At 50.3% G+C, this 13012-nt stretch overlaps 1 protein-coding gene across 2 annotated transcripts in view; it reads right to left on the bottom strand.

Annotated features, from left to right (window-relative positions):
- Nucleotides 1–13012, bottom strand: part of ABTB2 (ankyrin repeat and BTB domain containing 2) — a 180802-nt gene that overhangs the window by 40161 nt on the left and 127629 nt on the right. For both annotated transcript variants that reach the window (XM_007468075.1, XM_007468076.1), the window contains exons 2-3: nucleotides 7843–7989; nucleotides 649–862 (exon numbers count right to left, since the gene is read on the bottom strand). In XM_007468075.1, the coding sequence (XP_007468137.1) occupies nucleotides 649–862; nucleotides 7843–7989 (361 nt within the window). The remainder of the gene's footprint in view (nucleotides 1–648; nucleotides 863–7842; nucleotides 7990–13012) is intronic.

The following is a 13012-nucleotide window of genomic DNA, read 5'->3' as shown; positions in this document are numbered from 1 at the left end:
TCCGCCTGCCGATGCAGGGGACACGGGTTCGTGCCCCAGTCTGGGAAGATCCCACATGCCGCGGAGCAGCTGGGCCCGTGAGCCATGGCCGCTGAGCCTGCGCGTCCGGAGCCTGTGCTCCCCAACGGGAGAGGCCCCAACAGTGAGAGGCCCGCGTACCGCAAAAAAAAAAAAAAGAATGATGATAACGGTGATATCGTCATCATCACAAGAGGTGACAGCCACCACTGATGGAGGGCCAGTTACCACCCAGACATTGTCCTAAGCGCTTTTTCTGAGAGCACTAGCTCACTCGATTCTTACTACCACCTTTCTAGGTAGGTGCGAATACCTCATTTTATAAAAGAGGCAACTGAAGTTCCAAGAGCCCAGGTAGCAAATGCTAGAGCTGTGAGACAGAGGCCAAAGCCCACCTTCTGAGACTCAAAGACCCCACCCTACAACAGCCCGGGGTGAACAAATCCTGCTGCACCCCAGGGACAGGCCTTCATCCGTCTGAATTCGCAGCCATCGCCCGTGTCAGGCCGCCTCCTCACAGGCACGCAGGCCGGGGCCAGGGCGCTTTTCCCACCGCATCGGTCACTCGGTCAGTCAACACACACTGGCGCGCACGGCCCACCAGGTGTGCGGCCCAAGGCAGCTCCCTACCGTTCGTTGTTCAGGGCCATCCTCGGGGGGTCCAGGTTGGGGTTCTCCATGGACTCCATCTGTGGACACCGCAGGAAGTAGTAGAGCGTGTGGAGGGCGTCAGGGGACCAGGTGATGGGCTGGGGTGGCTGGCGGGCCTGGCGGGCGGGGCTGGAGCCAGGACCCAGCGGGCGGCGCCCTTGCATGTGGTGCATGGCGCGGGAGACCAGGTCGCCTGGTGACGAGGGCAGGCGAGAGGGAGAGAAAAAGGAAAAGTCTGAGTTCACAGCCCACGTTCTCCCAAGGATCCTGCTAGCTAGAGGAGCAGCTAAGCTGGCATGCCTAATTACTATTTACCCAGAGGCAGCAGGTGGAGGTGGAAACTGTCACCCAGACACACGATAGCAATTTAGATTCCCTTTCACTTCCAGTCCTGCCTTAACAGTTGAACGAAACGCTTGGTAGGGGCCCGGACCCACCAGAACTTACGCTAATACGGTTTCTTTCCCAACATCCCCACTCCCTCCATCACCCCACGGCCCTTCCCCCAGCTCTCACCACAGGAATCTCCCTGGGCTTCTTTTCCCATCCCAACCTCCAATTCCTGTGCTAGGCTGCGTGGTGATTCTCCCCCGTGCTGTCTGGTGCAAAGTCCAGGTACTTCTGCAGAAAAGGAACCTCCCTCTCCACGGCCTCAAGGAAAACTCCCACCACCATCCATTATGCTTATTATGTGCTGAGTGTTCAATTTTCTAGAAATAGAATTTAATTTGATCCTTACAAGGCTGGGGCCCGAGTAGGATCCCCATTCTGCAGACGAAGAAACTGAGGCTTATCCAGTAAGCAAACATTTACTGACACCATGCATTTCCCTGGTCACAGGGATGCCGCGGTGCCCAGTAAACGGTAGAGTCTAGATTTGAATCCGGGCCTGTGTGACTCCAAAGTCCGTGAACTGAACTGGGACCCAGGCCGTGGCCTGCACTAATGAAGTCTGCAGGGTCCTCAGGTCCCCATATCCTGTGCTGTGTTTCTTCCCCAGTTGAGTCTTTTTAATTCCCCACCAGCCCAGGACAGGAAACGTCCCATCATTGTGTGAGGCCACAATGCTGAGAAAGGATGGGTGAAATGGCCCCAGGCACCTGCGGGCCCCTCTTTCTAGGAAAAGTGGCGCCTTCCATTCTTCTCAGGCCTGAGAACTCAGGGGGGCGTCCCCTGTGGGTCAGCTTGCCCCTTACAGATAACCCCTTGGAGAGAAAGCCTCTGAATGAGGCTGAGCTCAAGGAGGGAGAAACGAGCAGGTTTTAATGTGGCAGGTGAAGCGTTGTTCAACGTTCGACAGGACCAATTCATTCACTTATTCTGTTAACCTCCCCCACAGAGCCTCTGGGTCTGGGACTCTATACCGTGTGTCCCCGGAGCCCTGCACAGCTTCTACGGGCGCTCGGCAAACACGCGGAGGATGAAAAAGTAGCCCTTACACATTCATTTCATTTAAGATACGACTTCTGGTGGGGCCTGACGTGAGCTCGTTAGCTGCCAAGTTCTCCCATGACTGCCACAGCGGCAACGCTTGTTTCCAAGCAGGGACAATGACAGCCCTGGAACTGGAGATCTCCACTGGGAAAGAGCCCCCCGTGCCACCCCCAGGTCCTCACTCCTCTCCACAAGGCGGACTCTGCTCATCCCGCAGTTGTAGCTCAGCTGCCTGGGTGCCTCCTGCCAGTCCCCAGGACCAAGAGGGCTGAGGGCACTGAGTTCCTGATGCCTGGTTCCCATCCCCCAAACTCTAATTTAATCGGTCTGGGGCAGGACCCAGGCACCCGTATTTTGTAAAAGTTCCCTCAGTGAATCTAACCTCCAGTCGGGTTTGAGAATCACCAGGTAAGCGGATGAGCGCATAGATTCTGGATTCAGACTTGCCTGGCTTCCAGTCAGGGCTCTGCTATTTCTATCCTGTGTGCCTTACGTAGTAAGTTACTTAACAAAGCCTTGGTTTCCTTATCTGTAAAATGGAAATAATCGTTTCTAACCTAGCTAAAAATCCTGAGGATTCAAATAAATAACAAACGTAAAGCACTTAACATTATGCTTGGCACAGAGTAAGTGCTTGGTAAAGTTAAATATATCGCCATTATTGTTACTGTCTTTTGTTATTAATCCTCTATCCTACAGGCCACCTCGTGGTACTCTTCCTTCCAGGACCTCTGCCTGCAGTCAAGCACTGCCCCGCATTTCCCAGGACAGGAGGAGTCCAGCCCTGCCCTTGGGCTCCTGGGTAGTAGAAACTGGCATCAACAACCCCAGGCCAAGCCGTCTCCCAGCAGCTAGCTGTAGAGCTAAGTTGGCCGCAATAAGTTCAAATCTGGCTCCCGTTTCTCCAGGTCTGAATGTCGTAAGTGTTGGCATGACCACAGGACCACAAGGAGGAGAATTCAGAGTCCCCGATAGCATCGAAGAAATCTTGTTGAAATATCATTTCAAAGACTCGACAAGGTAGAAGTCATTACCATTAATTACGTTTAAGATGGTTTCGTTGTTCCTGGTGTAGAACCCTTGGCAGCACATTTCCAGCCAGGATGCAGGCAAGAAAATCAAGGAAGGAATAGGAATACCTCCTGACAGCTCCCTAAAAGGGAAGCCAGGAACAGAGAGGCCTTCCGAAGGTTCGGGAAACCATGAAGGCAGCAGAATGGTGACTGGAGATGGAGTCCCCGGACACTTTGCTCCAGGCCCAGCTTCGGGCTTCAGTGTCTCTCAGAGACCAAAGAGACAGATGCCTGCAGACAACTGTGATCAGGCATCTAAAAAACTTAAGCTGCGCTGCAAGTCCAGGTTACAGGCAAAGACAGCCACTTGTTTTGGATGTTCTCCCAGAGGGATTTTCCTCCCTGCCACCTTCTATTTTCTAGGCTTCAAGACAGACATGAAAAGATAAGACAAACTCTCTAAAAAAAATCTCTTTACAGCCACCCCAGAAGGGAGGCATCTCCATTTTACAGACGAGGACACAGGCTACACAAGTTAAGTGATTTGTCCAGTGGCACAAGCAGGACTTGAACTGGGGTCCCTGTGTCCCAAATGCATGTTCTCGACCGTTGTGACACTGCTGCTTGAAGTGTGGTCTGCAAACTGGGACAGGTCTGTGAACTGGGACAGGTGTGCAAACCGGTTACTGGTTCAGAAGTTCATTTCAGAAACTGAGAGTGAGCTTGAAAAAACTTCCAGAGCAATCCAACAGAGTGATTTTATGCCTGTTTAATCTAATTAATAAGATAAAATGGCTTGCATCTTACCTGTGCTTTATTTCATATTTCTAAACGTTCCTTTTTATTGTATTTTATAAAAGTTTCAGTTTGCAACAAAGCTGGGGGGATACCATCCCTGACCTGCTACCACAGTGAGTTTCAGAAGCTGTGGCCCAGCGGGGCTGTGCTCTCGCTTTGGTACAGCTGGGCACTCCTCAGAGCTGCTTCTGAGACATCCTTGTACTTGAGAATCAATTGACCCTAAGCTTGATGAGACCTCAGTCTGAAGCCCAGAAACACCCACAAGTATGCGGAAACAAGCCCTCCCTGCTTGTTAATCATGAGAGCCCTGAGCAGAGGTGCTACGGCCTCCCTCTGGTCTGTCCAACCTGCATCAGGAGGCATCGAATAAAAAGAGAGTGGGAAGGCCTAGGATTCAGCACTGTCTCCAGAATGAGGCCCATACCATCTGGCTCCCTTTGAAAAGAAGCGTTTTGTTTACTTCTTATTCCCTTCCATTTACCTTCTCATAGGTAGAGAGGGACAGAGGAAAATACAAGGGCCCGAGCTCCCTATGCAGATGGACCTGATACAAGAATGAGACTTCTTGGCCTACCTGGCAGGCTGGTCCTGGCCAGGTGCAGGGAGAGAGCGGACGTTAAAGCCGGGCTAAACTCTAAGGTATGAGGCGCTCAGCGCCAAGTATCACTAGCCTCGTTAAGCTCTTTAGTCTTGAAGAGAAAAACTGCAATATCTGCTTCCACCTTCACCTCCTCCCTCCTTCACAATGATTAGCAAAAACCCTGGTTTCAGAGCAAGGGAGCTCGGGCATCTTGGCACATGACACAGCCTGCTTGGCTGTCGGTGAAAGATGCTCTGGGGATCCTCCTTCCCTTTGGTCTGAGGAGTGGCTGAGCCAGGATGGGGACCAATCCTAGGAGGGTTTTAGGAGGCAAAAACTGGACGATAGAGAACTCATTCTTCACACACACACACACACACACACACACACACACACACACACACACCAATACACAGCTCAGCTTCTGTTCTCATCACTAGCGATATGTACACCAGGGGATACACCAGAGAAAGTCCCCATTCTCATGAAGCTGAAGTTCTAATCACATGAGAAAGATGACCAACTATTCACAAGTAAATATATAATAAATGCCAAGTGTCCATTAGTGCCTTGAATAAACCAAAGCCGTAAGATGGGAGACAGAGAACGAGGGTGGGACCCTTAACCTCTGCAGGGTGCTCAGGGAAGGCCTGTCTAGTAAGTGTTATTGGGCAGAGACTAAGAACGTGCCATATTTGGACAACTGGAGGAAAAGGTCACAGGCAGGGGAACAGCTAGTTCGAAGGCCCTGGGGTGGGAGGATCTTAGGAAGCCAGGAGGCCAGGAGGCCAGGGTGGCTGGAGCACAGTCAACAAGAGAAGAACAGAAGACGAGGAAGGCAGATCGTATGTCCAGTCCTGGACTTCACTGAGTGTGTTGGGAAGCCGTGGGGGTAACTGAGAGGATACTGAGCAGATGAGTGACATAATACAATTTGGGATTTAAATATCCCTGGTTTGGCCCGAGTTGGTAGCCCTGGAAGTGGTGAGAGGGGCAAACTTAAACTTGGGATAGTTTTAGAAGGTAGAACTGATTGGACCTCGTCCCTGGGCTGAATGGTATGGACAAGCCCTTCCCCTGAGGGAAGTTTCTGAATGCTTGCCTTGCGCCTGACTGTGGATTGTAATGGGCACAGAGACCACTACAACAAAAGGCTCTATGATAAAAGTCAAGATCAGATTCCGATCTTATGTATGTATGTATGTATGGCTGCAATGGGTCTTCGTTGCTGCACACGGGCTTTCTCTAGCCGCGGCGAGCGAGGGCTACTCTTCGTTGCAGTGCACGGGCTTCTCATTGTGGTTGCTTCTCTTGTTGCAGAGCACGGGCTCTAGGCGCACGGGCTTCAGTAGTTGTGGTGCACGGGCTCAATAGTTGTGGCTCGCGGGCTCTAGAGCGCATGCTCAGTAGTTGTGGCGCACGGGCTTAGTTGCTCTGCGGCATGTGGGATCTTCCTGGACCAGGGCTCGAGCCCGTGTACCCTGTATTGGTAAGCGGATTCTTTTTTTTTATTTTATTTTACTTATTTATTTTTTTATTTTTGGCTGTGTTGGGTCTTCATTTCTCTGCGTGGGCTTTCTCTAGTTGCGGCGAGCGGGGGCCACTCTTCATCGTGGTGCGCGGGCCTCTGTCGCGGCCTCTCTTGCTGCAGAGCACAAGCTCCAGACGCGCAGGCTCAGTAGTTGTGGCTCAAGGGCCCAGTTGCTCCGCGGCATGTGGGATCCTCCCAGACCAGGGCTCGAACCCGTGTCCCCTGCATTGGCAGGCAGATTCTCAACCACTGCGCCACCAGGGAAGCCCCTGGTAGGCGGATTCTTAACCACTGTGCCAGCAGCGAAGTCCCCAGATTCCGATCTTGACCTCAGCTGCCCTGAGATGCTGGTGGCTGGTCTGCTAGTCACGTCTAGGAAGCCCATAGCCCTAAGTAATTTAGAGCTTTGCTAAAGTCAGACACAGCAGGAGTCAAGCCCCTTTCTGATTCTTATTTGCAACCTGACTTGGGGAAAATGACTTTTCTTCTCTAAGCTTCGGTTCCCTCATCAGGACTACCTTGCTAAGTCGTTTTGCACAGTAAATGAGATCGTGTGATGAAGGCACTTCATACAGTGTCTTGCACATAGTAAGTGCTCAATGTTCAAAATGCAAAACAAAATCAAGGTGTTCTCCAGTAGACTGAGGCCTAAGTGTGTCCCTCACTGTTCTCAGGCCAAGAGAGTTCACCAAACAGGCTGTGCATAGCCCCAAAGACAGCCCACCGTCCAGGAGACATTCCTCAGGGGTGGGGATCAAGCCATACACCCAAGCCCACTTCCTGCAGGGTCCTCAAGAGGCAGGGGACCCAGGTGGCCATGCTGGAATGCCCTGAGGAGACAGAGAGCTCAAAGTCCTGCTTTCTGTCCCAGCCTTATTACCAATCTGCTCTGTGACCCTGAATCAGGCACCTTCACTTCCTGTCCTGGGAAGGGAAGGAAGGGGGTGGGGGGAAGGGAGGAAGCTGTGCCCTAAAGAAACAGAACGGCTTGCCATTCACTATTCAGGGGCCAGAAACCTCAAAGAAATCACAAGTGGAAAAGGCTGGAGGGGAGTGAAACTCCATCTGTTTCCACACTGTGTGCTATACGACCCTTGGCATGTGTCCCCGCCCTCCGCTGGGTGGTCTCATGACCCCGGGAGGGGCATGCAGTTTGATTTTTCAAATAATTGGGATAATGAGAGGGAGAGATCGGGAGACACGGGGATCTCATGCCTCCTAACACGATCTTCTGAAACAGCTGCCAAACAGTAATGACCTAGACCCAGGGGTTTCCTGCTGTGTTCCAGAGAGCCCTGAGGTCCTGGGAGATGCCCAGGGCACCGCAGGGCTGAGGCCAATGATCAGGTCCTCCTTCAGCCAGAGAAGCTCAGCGTTTTTCTTTCTTTTTCTGTGATGAGGTTTCGGGAGGTGCTTTCTTTCAAATACTGGTTGTAAATTCAGAGCCCTTGGGGCCAGGCAGGTAAAATAAATAAATGAGACAGGCCAGCTACGAGAGACCGAGGCACGTGGCAATGTAGGGAATGCCTTCTGTCCCCTTAGCTGCCATTCAGCTCCCCCTGATCGCTGCCATGCAGGAATGGGGCACAGCAGTGCCAGATCATCTGATTTCTCTAGAGAAACGAGATCCAAATTTGGATGTGATTAAATGCACCTGCCAACTAAAGCACACATGTCTGTCGGCCACCAGTTTACAACCTCTGGCTTTCAGAGAAGGCAAGAAGCACGGAGGAGGAGGAGGAAGCCAGGACCCGGAAGGTGGGTTCTTCCCCGCCTCTCCCTTGGAGCCAGTGGATGGTGGGTGCCCCACTTACTCAGCTCCGAGATGCTCCCCACGCAGGTGGCCAGAAGGGACTGCTCCAGGGTCCGGAGCTCCAGCTGCGCGTAGGCGTCGGCGCGCTCGTCGTGGCCTAGGGACCCGCCGTTGTAGGGACTGAAGTACGCAGGGAGGGAGAGGACACCTGTGGGGAAACACGGTGGACAGTGTCAATGAAAATAATCAATAAACAATCAATAGTAAGAATAGCAAAGAGTTTTATTTGAGCCAAACTGAGGACTAGCCCAGAAGCCCACTGTCTAGGTTACTCGGAGAAACCTCTCTGGAGAAGCAGGGCTTTCAGCACAGTTTTATATCTTGTCAGAACAAAGAATATTAAACAAGTCTGGGTTACATTTCTTCAAGGTTAGAAAAAAAAAAAAAAAAAGAACAGACCAGCACGTACATAGCAAGTCGGTGTGCCTTAGCACCTGGGAAGGGAGTCTTTTTTTTTTTTTTTAAACATCTTTATTGGAGTATAATTGCTTTACAATGGTGTGTTAGTTTCTGCTTTATAACAAAGTGTGGGAAGGGAGTCTTATCATCCAAAGAGGACCAGCACTGGCATCCCAGGAAGGGGGGCACTTAATCTTTATTTTTAACCTAGACGTTATTTACTTCTGGTCAATGTGCCCTTTTCTATAATAATTAAAGCCGACGTACAATGTATGTTTGATAGGCCACAAAAAGGCTATTTTAGTTAGCATAAAATTCAAGTTAACTCATGTATAAGCCAGAATGACTTCCCTATATGTCAATATGTGAAAATGTCTTTTATCAACAAGTCACCTGAGGATGGAAGCAAAGCTCAAAGGCCACAGCTCTGCTCCCTGTCTGGTCGAGTGCGGGTGGTGGGCAAATTGCAAGGCTCCACTTAGGACAGCTGACTTTTCACTGTGGACGGTGCTGCAAGAGCCAGGATGAGGACGGCCTGTAGACGTGCTTTAAAGCAAGTGGAGACCATCCTTTCTTGGAGCTGCACAAGGAACTGGCCTCCAGAGGCTGGTGGGCCATATAAGCATTCATTCATCCCTTCCCTGCTTCACTTGCTGAATATCCAGAGTGCCTCACTCGGCCCAGGTATTCCGCTGCCTTTAGGATTCCGGGGTGACAAAGAGACTTGGCTTTGTCTTCACGGAGCTCAGTGGGTGGGGCATCAGATGCAAACTGTTCACCGTGCCCACCCAAAGGGCGGCATCGCCCTTGGAGTCCTCCCACTTCCTCATGCTGCCCCCCCTTCCTTCTTCAAGCCAAGAATAGGACTAGGAGAAACCAGAGAGAAAAGGATGCTGCTTTCCCCACTCCAGGAAGGGGACTCATCCAGCCACTGGCCAAGGCCAATTAGCGTTTTTCATTAGCACTTCAACAATAGAGGAGCAGAGCTGTCAGAATCAATCCCAGGGGGTGACAGCCTGTAAATTTCTCCAACTCACTGTGTGGCTTCTTAGAAAGCACCAGAAAAGCAAAATCAGACTGGCTTAAAATTACATGTTGGTTCTTAAGAGCATGTGGCCACAAAGATTCCCAATTTTTGGTAACTGCCTCTTCTTTGATCAAGGCTTCTTTGTCCAACCCCCTTGAACTTTTTCGTTTTTTTTTTGGAAAGCAAAATGCCCACAGGAATTTATTTTAGTCACTTTTGGGAAAATCTCTTAAAATTCCTTGAGATAACAGAAGAGCCCCTGGGATGTGGCCAAATCCAGGCTAGACTTCCCTATCCTGTACCCAGAAACGTCACAAGGATGACAACAGCCATAGGTCCTGCAGCAGAGAGGTTAACACAGGGCCTTGGAGCTGGAACATTTGGGTTCATGATTCTAGCTCTGTCACTTAAACCAGCGGTGTTACCTTGGGCAAGTTACTTCACTTCTCTGTGCCTCAGATTCCTCATGTGTTAACTAGAGGTAACAAAAGTCACGGTGTGGCCGTGAGTTGCCAGATGTCCACGTGTGGACTGCTGCGTGGCTCAGAGTAAGTGCTCTTTGGATGATCTTGCTATTATTTTTCCTATGTGCTGGGAACGCAGGCTTTAGGTACACTATCTCATTTATTCTTTCAACAAGGTGGGCACTGCTGTCTCCATTTTAGATAATGTGCAGAGAGTCTGAATAACTTGCTCTTCCAAGTGGCAGAGCTAGGATTCAAATCCAGGTCTGACTGGCTCTAGAATGTATACGCTTCACCTCTCTGTAAGCCCAGATTCAATGAACACACCACCAAGCTCACCTACGGCTGTCCCAATTCAGTGTTATTCCTGCTTGGTTCACCCATGGAAGCCCCAGTGCTGGGCCTCGTGTGCTCTTTTATGGGGCAAACGCACATCGCAGCCTTCCTCCTACCCAGATCCCGGCAGCGTTCTTTGGCCACGCTCTAGGTTCGGCTGCCAGTCAGCCCTGCCCTCCTAGCCTGCTCCTCCCCTGACCCAGCCTCCCTGCCCTCCCCAGCACTGCCTCACTGCCCTGCTGTGTGGCTGGGACCTGCCGCTCTGAATCTCCCTCCGACCCCTCCAGGATGGCAGCGGCAATGGATTCCCGATCTGGGTGCTGGTTCAGCAAAGCAGGGCATCAAAGCACTTCCTCAAAGCTCTGTTTCCAGTGGAAGGAGGAGGGCATGACTAGGTTCCCCCTGCCCCCAGCCCTGTCCCCAAAGCAGAACCTCTCCCTGACAGCTGAGGACCCAAACGCATGAGGAAGACCTGGCTCTGAGCATTAAAACAAGTAGTGAATCAAAAGACCACCCTCCCATCCCCACCCCGAACTACAAGCTCAAACCCACGGGCAGCCCAAATATTTGGGAGGGCTTCCACGCATCTATGGGTCTAACTCAGGCCCTGCTCTTCCTCTTCTCTTCATTATTAGTCCACAGAAACAACGCTGGGGACGTGTGGATCGAATTTACAGCACTTAGGGCAAGGGAATAGGAAATTCAGCTGATTTGTCAAAGGATTCTCAGAGAGAAATATTATGTCAATGGATCTAGTAACAAGAGCTTGCAGCTCCATTAATAATAGTTCCCATTTTCCCAGTCATCACCCACCCAAAGGGGTTTTCATTTAATACCATGGCCAAAGTAATTATCAGCCTATTATTAATAATAGTAATTGATAGCATCACAGCTTTTACATAGTACCTTTTGCTTTTAAGGGACTTCGAACACCAAGGAGTACATAATTTATTCTTTCAGCAAGGGAGGTAGGGAGGTCATTATCAGTAATAGCCACTGATGACTTTTTTTTTTTTTTTTTTTGGTAGCAAGACTGTCAACGAAAGAAGTGGTGGTGCATTTAGTTTATGTTCTGGCATAAGCTCCTTATTTCACCAGGACCAGCCCTTTGGGTAGCATTTTGGTACACAGTTGTTAAGCTGCTGTGTGGTTTTCAGCATTTTGTTGTCATTCAACTCTGATCTTTATAGGATTTTTCTAGGTTTGGTTTGTTTGTATTTGGTGAAGCAGCGAAATGGTAAGGAGGATTCTTTAAGCATTCTCAAATTTGGGAAAAAATTCTTTGCAGCTCCCAGATCGGGGCACGAACCCGTGTCCCCTGCATCGGCAGGCGGACTCCCAACCCCTGCGCCACCAGGGAAGCCCCACTGATGACTTTTAAAGAGTGCTCACTATGTGCCACGACTGTGATAACTTTAAATGCATGATCACGTGCGATTCCCAAGGCTTCATGCACTGTTTGCACCCATCTTACAGATGAGAAAACCAAGGGTCCTGCCCCCAAAGTTAAGTGACTTGCCCAAGGTTACTGAGGGTCTGAAACTGAACTGGGGCTAGAATCTCAACCTCTTGATTCTCAAGCTGTTGAAATGAAATGACGTCCTAACTTTGGCCCCCTTTGTCCTTTAGTTAAAGAGCACAAGGATATTTGAGAAAAAAGGGGTTCTGTTCTGTTTGCGCCTGGGGTCTGATAGGAGGAAATATAAACAAAGACCCAGAAATACAACTTTCTTTTAATGTGTCTCCAGGCACTGCCTGCTAAGGAACCCTGGAGGCCTCACGTAAAGCTCCACAGACTGAAGGCCATCTCTCTTATTCCCTCTGATCTTTCCAGAATGCAGTTCCACAGCCTGCCTTCCGAATCTGCCCCCTTAAGAAAGCCTTTTTTGGACTTCCCTGGTGGCGCAGTGGTTAAGAATCCACCAGCCAATGCAGGGGATACGGGTTTGAGCCCTGGTCCGGGAAGATTCCACAGGCCGTGAAGCAACTAAGCCCGTGCGCCACAACTACTGAGCCTGCGCTCTAGAGCCCGTGTGCCACAACTACCGAAGCCCACGCGCCTAGAGCCCGTGCTCCAGAACAAGAGAAGCCACTGCAATGAGAAGCCTGCACACCGCAACGGAGACCCAACGCAGCTAAAAATAAATAAATAAATTTATTTTTTTAAAAAAAGGAAAAAAAGAAAGGCTTTTTAAAATGTCAATGTGAAATTCTTCTCTCTCCTACATAAGCCTGCTCCTCAGCCATTCTCACTGGAGATGGAAAGCACTTGCCTTAAGTTCTCTCAACACTTCAGTGCCTTCTTTGCCCCACAGAAATTCCCAGCTTTAGGGGATGGGCACAGGGCAAGGTCATTCTGGAAAAAGGGACTTCCAAGAAAAAAAAAAACAAAAGAAAAGCAACCCCCCCCCCTCTGTTTACTAAAATCCTTAGAAAAAAATCTGTTTATTTCAGTCATGACGGGGGGAAAAAAAAGCATGCTGGAATGAAACCTGTATCCCTTTATTAATTAATAAGGACACCTCAAATCAATCCCCGCTGAACTCTGTAAAAGTTACAGAGAAAACCCACGTGCGTCACTCAGATCGTTGCTGTGAAATGAACTCCCGGGTGTGAGGCAGGGAAGCAGTAGGCATGACCCAGGTACCCTCTGTCTCCCTTGTCCACAAAATCAGCATTTCTGTGGAAACAAGGTTCCACCCCAGTGTGCTCTGACTGTATGTGAAGCCTCTACATTTCTCAATCTGCACACAGAACCACAATCTTCGGTCACTCAATTTTTCTCAAGCAGGTTGCCCAACCCTTGAATCTCGGAACTCATTACCTCATTCCCCAAAGCTTCCAGTCTCTTCTCTGAGCACAGCACCACATCCACCCAGTTGCCCAAGAACAGATCCGGTGAGTCATCCTTATCAACTCTCTTCCTCCCCCCACCCCCCCACTCC

Source organism: Lipotes vexillifer, unplaced genomic scaffold (genome assembly GCF_000442215.2).
Source record: "Lipotes vexillifer unplaced genomic scaffold, Lipotes_vexillifer_v1.1 scaffold451, whole genome shotgun sequence".
In the NCBI taxonomy this organism is placed as follows: Eukaryota; Metazoa; Chordata; class Mammalia; order Artiodactyla; family Lipotidae; genus Lipotes; species Lipotes vexillifer.
Note: the sequence above shows the minus strand (reverse complement) of the source record. Positions and strands in the feature narration are given on the sequence as shown.